The sequence below is a fragment of the Thunnus albacares genome, chromosome 19 (genome assembly GCF_914725855.1).
Source record: "Thunnus albacares chromosome 19, fThuAlb1.1, whole genome shotgun sequence".
NCBI lineage: Eukaryota > Metazoa > Chordata > Actinopteri > Scombriformes > Scombridae > Thunnus > Thunnus albacares.
Genome location: NC_058124.1, coordinates 10,317,273 through 10,325,736, shown reverse-complemented (window position 1 = coordinate 10,325,736; position 8,464 = coordinate 10,317,273). Strand labels below are relative to the sequence as shown.

Sequence of the window (8,464 nt, the reverse complement as noted above, 5' to 3'; positions counted from 1 at the left end):
TTTGCCATCCTTCTTTTGATGGTGATGAAAAGAAGAAGAGGGTGCAAAGAGAATGGTTCAGTGCTGGATAGATTGCGGCAAGATAAGAGAGCGAAGAGAGATTTAGGGTCAAACTTTGGAGTGCTTTACTCCAAAGGTACTTTCTTTTTCCAAACAACTTTTAAATTTGAAGAAAACAAATGTGACGAATAAAAAGGAGTTTGTTTAGTCTGTGTCACTGTGTGGAGAGAAAGAAGATAAAACAGTGACATAGTGCGTCTCATTTTCACACCAGATCCCCCATGGTGGTGTGTAGAGAGAAAGACTGTAAGCTGGTGAGAAGGCTGTGTGGTGATAAGTGATGATATGAAAGAGGACTGACTTCTCTAAAACGATACTGGCTCAAATCCTGGACAAGGTATTGATTCACTGCTGAGATGAAAACATTATATCGCTAGCTCAGCTGTGCAGGGATTAGTAGGGCAAATACATGAGTGAATAAACATTTAAAATTATATGAACTCTACGGGGAAGAGATTTGATTATTATCAAGGAGGCTAAATTCCAGCATTTCATGATTAAAGTACTTTCATATAATCTGTCATTTTTTTGCTATAGAAAGGTGGAAGTGTGTATGTGTGGCTCCTGACCTAGCATCCCATAAACAAAAAAGTGGTGAGGGGTGATCTTTTAGACAATCCAACAAGCACTTCCTTTGAAGTATATGGTGGTCCTTATTACAATTTTTAGTAAAGAAGAGGCAAGAAACATGAGCAGTCAAATCATCAGACAGGTTTTAAACAAACCCCCAGGTTACTCAAAATTTACAGACCGATCTCCTGGTTCAACTTTGTTGCCACAGTTGTGTGTACACAATTTGCCTCTGCACATTTATTATTGACAGTTTGGCTCCGCTCACTTCTGGATTTATGTCCAAAAAAAGGTGATTGAGATTATTTGGCTAAACTGTTGTCTTGTTTAAAGCCTGTCTTGTCATTTGACTGCTCATGTTTATGTCATCGTTTTTGCAGTTGTTGCCAAGTTCCCAGAACTCAGCAGTTAGTTTAGTGAGTAGCTACAATGTTATTATACAGTAACTGATAGAAATTACATGGCCAAAGCTATACAAATAACTTGTAACTGAATCATTCTTTATTGGCTTTAGCAATATAGCAAATGTTGGAACCTTTAAGTTTTTATTTATGTGATTACCAAACAAATATTTGTTATAATAAGATTAGCAAGTTAACCAACATGTGTATTTTTGCAAAATGGTATGGTCATTGCCCATATGGCTAATACTTTTGTGTGCTACAGAAAATAAGGTTGCTAATAGGCCTACTCACCATACACACTGTTGTGTAAAACACTTGCTAACAAATGTTAGCATGGTAAAATAATATTTTATTGAGTAAGAATGTTCTTAATATGGGCCTACAAGCACAGCTCCCATTTTTAGTATTTAAAAGGAATATCATCATTATTAGCATTTAGCATCTATTAGCAACTAGCATGCTAAAATATTAGCATTTATTTTTTGTGCTTTTTTCCTGGAGCATAAAAACTTAGTGAGTGGATGCAGATGAACACAGCCAGCAGTAGTTGTAGTCTCATGGTGATGTAATTCAATTAATGAGTACTTTAATCAATGTTATTTTAATGACAAATGGTCTTTTAAAGACAAAAAAAGCAAATTCTTATATGAAAATACACAGTTTATGTTTGTCATGGTCTGTTAAATGCCTTCTGATAATAAGACATAATAGCTTATCCTTCTGTTTGTACTGCTACATCACTGGTCACAGATGTCTGCTGCATATTTTGATTGAGCATTTCAGTACCGTATAACATTTTAAACAACCTCAGACAGGCTAATTTGACCTGTTAATTGTAGCTCTGATAGAAAAAATGTAAACCTTCGCCTCCCTGCCATGCCTAATTCAACATGATTGAGCCAATTTGCGTGAAAACATGGTGTGACAGATCGAATTTATGTCTGCTGTCACAAGGTGATGTAGAGGGGGTGACTCAATGACTCACCTCATTAAAGATTTTATTGGATAAAAATTTGATTGGGCCAATGGGAGAGGCGAAGCGAAAGCTCCTTATGAACTCCTTTTTCTGTTCATTTCATGGCTGTTAGAATTTGTGTGTGTGTGTGCACCAGCTGTAATGTTGCTCTGCAAAGTGTGAAATGGGGAATTTGTGAATATTTAATGGTGCTGTGACTGTATCTGGTCAGTTTTTTTCTTTCTTATGCACTGTACTCTCAGTCAATATGATACTGAAGAAATTGAATCTGTGTCAGAGCGGAGTGTTTTACAGAGGATTTGGATGTTATTCCAAGTCCATCAGCCAAGATATTGGTGTCAACGCCCTCTGTCATTCAATATTTTGGCTTTCTTCTGCTACACTCTGGCACGTAAATTCAGTACAGCATGTGTGTGTTTGCACTACGCTGGGTTTCTCTGTGTGTGATTTTGTGCATGATCCATTTGGCTCTCAGTCATCCCACAGCCTGGCACTCTTACTCTCGTCTCTGTGTGTGTGTAGCTGCAAAACCGGCCGTCTGTTTTCTTGCCTTAAGAGACCCCTTACGATCAGAGAGATACATCAGACACACACACACACACACACACACACACACACACACACACACACACACACACACACACACACACACACACACACACTCATGACTCCAGGCCAACAACAATGGCAGCAGGCGCCGGGCTTGCACATACAGTATCATAACCTGGGAAGTTTCCATGGTACCCTCAACAGGATGTGCATTACAGTTCCTGCCTGCCCTTGTGCACTGCCGGTGTGATTGTTCATGATGATCTTGATCTTGATTTTCTTTTTCATTCTAACCTTTTTCTCTCTTGCACTCATTGCAAGATACATGTACACAACATGTCAAAGATGTATAGTATGTACTAGTGTATAAAACAAAATCAAAAATGTTCTTTGGGTTTGCAGAGATCTTTTCTTACTTTACAGAGACAGTGGAAATTATTTGTGATTATCTGCTCAGTAGAGATTTTCAGCTCACCATTTAAAGCTGGTTATACTTCTGTTATATGTGTTGGTCCATCTCAATTCTTTCCAACTTCCCCAGCATGTCTTTGGCTCTTACCCCATAATTCCCAAGCCCACAGGTTCCTATATATCAAAGATATACCTTTGCTTATATTATATATGATATTTTCTGTGTTCCAACAAGACACACAGACTTATATCTTAACCATTTACTTTGTTACTAAATTATAGGTTAGTTAACTAGCCAGCAGTGGCAGAGTGCATGGCCTGTCTGCTAGAGAGCAACTTTAAAAGACCATTAATAGTTGCTCAGCCACATCTAATTACAAGATTGTGGTATTTGTGTTTATCGGAGAAAATGAAAAGAGAGATCACATTTTAACCTCAGCTTACAAGCTGAGTTTCACTCACTGTAGACAGTGATGCTTGGTTGAGTCACTCTAAAGTTCATGTGTTTTGGTCCTCTACACTGTAGTTTGCCAACAGAGTGTTCTTTTAGATGTAATTTCCGCCAGACATTCACTCACATGCACTTTGTCAATTATACTATACATACTTTATAGGTGCTTTGTAGCTTTTTCTATATCTACCAAAAATAATCAAAATAATGTGAAGTGTTCAAACAAGAGTTTAATATTTTGGAAAATATGCTTATTCACTATCTTGTAGAGAGTTGGGATTAATACCACACTCATACAAGTCTGTTAAAAACGAAGCTACCACCAGCAACCACTTAGCTTAGCTTAGCATAAATATTGGAAGCCAGGGGAATCAGCTAGCTTGGCTTTGTTTGAAGGTAAAACATCAGCCTACCAGCACCTCTTAAGCTAACTAATTAACACATTGTATCCTGTTTGTTAACTCCACACAAAAACATTTTTGTGAATTCCTGGAGTCTTGTCACTGTGTTTCCTGTTAAATGGATTTTGTTACCTTTAGACACAGCCTAGCTAGCTGTTTTCTCCTGTTTTCAGCTGTAGGCTGTAGTTTCACATGTTGTGTACAGACATAAGAGTGGTATCAATTTCCTCATCTAAGTCTCGGAAAGTGAATAAGTTTTGAATAATCGTTTCGAAATTCCAAAATCTCGAAAAGATTCCTTTAATCAGTTTATCACTATGGTCACTACAGCTATAGTCTTACTGAGTAGCTGTTGGAGAGTATGCTGTTCGCTCTCCGCTCACAGTTTTCCTTGCTGGTTTGTGGATTCAAATGGTCACAAGACTGAGCACTGTATGTGTGTCTTTGTGTGGATGTGTGTGGACTTCGGTACATTGTATATTATTATTCTATTCACCTGCCCAAAAATCTGGATCTTCCTCACTCCCTCAGACACACACACAAATTAAGAGGCCAGATCTTCCACGGCAGGGGTGAGGTGATGGCCACCAGGCTAGGTGGAGGGGGTGGTTTGCTGACGGGAGGAGAAATAAATGAGCTCTGAGATGAGAAGTTAAGAGAGCACAGAGACATATGGCAGCGGAGCTGTCTGGCATTGGGATGAAGATAGATGGGCTCCGGGTCTACCTTTAGGTCCGGCAAAACACTGTGTGGGGACAGGTACATGGTGGCATCTTCAAGCAGTGACACGGCAGATATTAGAGATTGAAAGACTCAGAGGATGCAGAGTTGGATTTGGGTTTGGGGATCTTTCTAACTCAACCTTTATCCGCCTTTATATCATCAAGGCCATTTGTATTGTTGGCCTGACTCTACCTTCTAAAAATACAGACTTTATCACTGGATCATTGGACAGTAAAATGCAGTTTCTATTTAGGCTACATTCTGAAATTAATTCAAACCTAACCTCTGCTATAACAACAAAATAGAAAGTCAGTGCCACAAAAGGGACCTTCACCATAAAGGTAAACATAGGTCATTTTAAGCATTTTGACCAAACAGCCAATGATATTTCTATGTATTTGAAGAAATAGTTTGACATTTTGGAAAATTTATTGGAGTTTTTACCTAGCACTAGATGAGAAGATGGGTAATGCTCTCATATCTGTCTAGAGACAGGATATGGTTAGCCTAGCTTAGCATAAAGACTGGAAACTGCTAGCCTGGGTCTACTCAAAGGTTAAAAATTGGAGTTACCCAGTGGGAAGAGACCTCCTGAGTCACCGTGATGTTGCCAAGCAACCAGCAGAGACCACAGGTGCTGGTAGGAAGATTTTGTTAGCACGTAGCCGTCTAGTTTTTCCCCGTTTCCAGTCTTAATGATGAGTTAAGCAAACATATTTAACTTGTAGGTACGGAGTAGTATTGATCTTCTCATCTAACTCTGAAAACAAATATTTCCCAATATATCAAACTACCCCTTTACCTGAAAAAATCTCTGGATGTCAAACTCACAAGCATGAAAACTTTAGCTCCACTGTTAGGAAACCAATACAACCAGGCAACCATCATCTTTGCAAGAGAGGATGTCCTCTGGGCAAAACATATATACAGTATACTATATACAGTACGCTTTAGTTTCACTTTGCAGCATGTCCTCAACCAGAAAGACACACATAGAGAGGATCTCATCATTAAAAGCCGGGAGGAATGGATACATGTCTAAGTTGTTGTCACTATCAGTGTCACATTCTTCTCTTACTTTCACTCCATTATCCCACACTGATCAGGCCCTGGCATCCTGCAGTGTTTTTCTCTGTGTCCATTCATTATGAAGCATCCTCTCCTCCCACGTTTCTCTCCCTCACTTGTTCTTCTCTGTCTTCTTGCTGCTCTGAAAGCAGAATTATTCTGTTTATCTCCCTTCTCTCACTGCCTTCTCTATCCCTCCCCTGTCCTCATTTTCTCCTGCTCTGCTCGCTGTGTGTTCACAGTACAGAGGCCCCCCCAGAGAGCTAGGGAGAAGTGTGCATGGGCTGGAATAGACAAGAGAGGGAGGAGGAAGAGGGGGAAAAAAGGGCATAAAAGCTCACCTGAATTTCAAGTTTTAAGCCCATACCTTCCCTCTCTTTCTTTCTCCATCTGGCCCTCACTACCTTTGTCCAGTCATAACAAATGTCACTGCAGTCGCTCTGTATAAAGCGTGCAGTTTTCCCCCTCCTCCTCCTTGGCTATTATTATGACTTTTATTGCAAAATGCCAAAATTTGCCCTTTGCTACCTCAGTTCATTTTTCCTCAATAGCAACCATTTTGGTTATTGCTGCAATTTTAAATGCAACCCTTCAAAAAGTGCCTGTCAGCAAACTTTTGTGAGCAGTAAGCATTATGGTTGTAGTGGTGTGACAAAGCGAGGCAATGACGAGGATTTACAGAGACTTCTCAGGCACAATGCGTGTACATTTGAGTCTTCAATTGTAAAGACATATTAAGGGCAAATTCACCCTACAGTATATGTATTATTTATGGTTTCCAGCTACAGGAACGAGCGCTTCAGTAGCATAAAGAATTTGTGCACCATTCCATGCAATCACTGGCTAAGTATGTAAAAAATGTTTTCACGTCATGCATACATGTTTTGATGTGTTGACGTATGTGAACCACTAGAGCTGGACTTTTGGTATCAGCTGAGTTTTACTTTTACATCAAAAGACTGCATTGCTGTGACAAAAAAAAAAAAACAGAAACAGACACACACACAAAAAAAAATTATAGCAGGAGCTGTAATGATAAACCAGGCTAGAAAGCAGGTTTATCGAGGAGGAGTTGAAGAAAGAGAAATATTAAAAAGGAGTGTGATGGCCACAGTGCATCTACATATTTAATGTGCCCCTAGGCTGTCGGTTTAGCCTCGGTATAATCACTCTGATGTTAGGAGAGAGAGAAGGAAAGGAGAGAGGAAGAAGACCGTTTTTTTTTTTCCAATTTGACATGTAAGCAAAGGAGTAAATAATACAATTAATGAATCCTGAATTCTAATTAGCTGCTTCAGTTTCAGGGTCCAAGTATTGTGCCTGCTGGCTGACTGTCACACTGTCATGGCTTACTGGGACACTTCAATAGAACAGAGCCATCATTAATGTCATTAGTAACAACTGTACTTTTCCCACTATGAGGTCATATTTGAAAAAGGCCTACAAGGAGAGCTGTACTTGTGCAAGCAAAGATTGGTGTGTCCATCAGATATTTCAAAGTTTGTCAAAGTTTGTCGACTGTGTGCACACGTGCACTAGTTTCCTCCCAGGATTTGGCCAACCAGTGATGATTTGAGCTGCAGAGTTTATCATCTGTCACTGTTTAAGGTCAGAGACAGAATAAGACTCCAAAAAAACCACACGAGACAAATACCAGCTGACAGGGTCACTGTTCAGCAGCAGGCCAGCCCTGACATTTGTTTTTATGTGTGTGTGTGTGTGTGTGTGTGTGGCTGGAGATATTTCTTAACTCACTTGAACAGTCTGCTGCCATCTGCACTGTCCTCGCCTGCTGACCTTTGTGTTCTTTGTTTTCTGCATGCGCAAAACTATCGGAGATGAAAAAGACTTTTGAGAGCTTTTGACTTTTTATTTTTCAGGTGTGGAATAGGAAGTAATTTCTGCTGTCTTTGCAAAAAGTGGGGAATTTAATTGAAAACCAAACTGTGGTTGAAATTTAAACTCAGTGTCCTTCAGCCCTGATGAGCTGCCGTAGCCGAAAGACAAGACATTATACTGTATTTCATCAGTGCACATCAAGATGTCCTTTTTATTTGAGCTCTTCTACCCCTCTCCTCTCTACTTCCAACCCTCACCTTGTCTTCTTTGTCCTATCTTGTGTTCTTTCCTCAGCCCAGCTACAACTTTCCCACCCTCCCCCCTCCCCCAGCCTATCGGCCCTCCAGCCCATCGGGACCATGATGCTCAGCAGCTCTGTGGAGGTGCCCAGCCCGGGTGGGATGAGCGGCCTTAGCGGGCTGAGCGCGGCGGCCCGGAACGTGGTGCGCTCATCCAGCATCTCAGGGGCCATGTACAGCCTGGACAAGAGTCCTGGCAGTGGGTGCCCGGACTCTGCGTCGCTGGCTGGCAATAAGAAGCGGCGCTCCAGTCTGGGCGCCAAGATGGTGGCCATTGTGGGGTTGTCGCAGTGGAGCAAGAGCACACAGCAGCTCAACCAGCAAGGTCAGTTTTTAGTTTGTAGTGCTGTTGTTGGATGTATGCTCACTGCCAGTGCAATTAGATTTTTTTCCCCCCAGTTTTGGCTGCTTTCCTTCCCCTTTTCCCCTTTCCTTTTCTCACCCTCCCTTTACACCATTCTCACCGTTTCATCTAGGTCAGCACTACTTCAGACTCACTTTGTCCCTTTTTCCTTTCTTTCTTCCCTCTTTTCATTCTCTTCCAGTTTCTCTCCCTGGTGTCCTAATTCCCTTTCTCTTGACTTGCCTCCTCTCAACTTCTTTTCGCTTTGTCTGCTTAATCTTTCTAATAGCCATCAAAGTATGAGGATATCAAACTTTTGTTATAATATGGGTTTGGGTTTCAAGCTGCAAATCATATTCATATCCAAATG

The 8,464-nt window shown here is 40.7% G+C and overlaps 1 protein-coding gene across 2 annotated transcripts in view; it reads left to right on the top strand.

The window, feature by feature from the left end:
• rims3 (regulating synaptic membrane exocytosis 3) overlaps positions 1-8,464 on the top strand; it is a 38,802-nt gene that overhangs the window by 3,957 nt on the left and 26,381 nt on the right. For both annotated transcript variants that reach the window (XM_044336479.1, XM_044336478.1), the window contains one exon: positions 7,747-8,076. In XM_044336479.1, coding sequence (XP_044192414.1) covers positions 7,812-8,076 — 265 coding nt within the window. In that variant the 5' untranslated portion in view covers positions 7,747-7,811. The remainder of the gene's footprint in view (positions 1-7,746; positions 8,077-8,464) is intronic.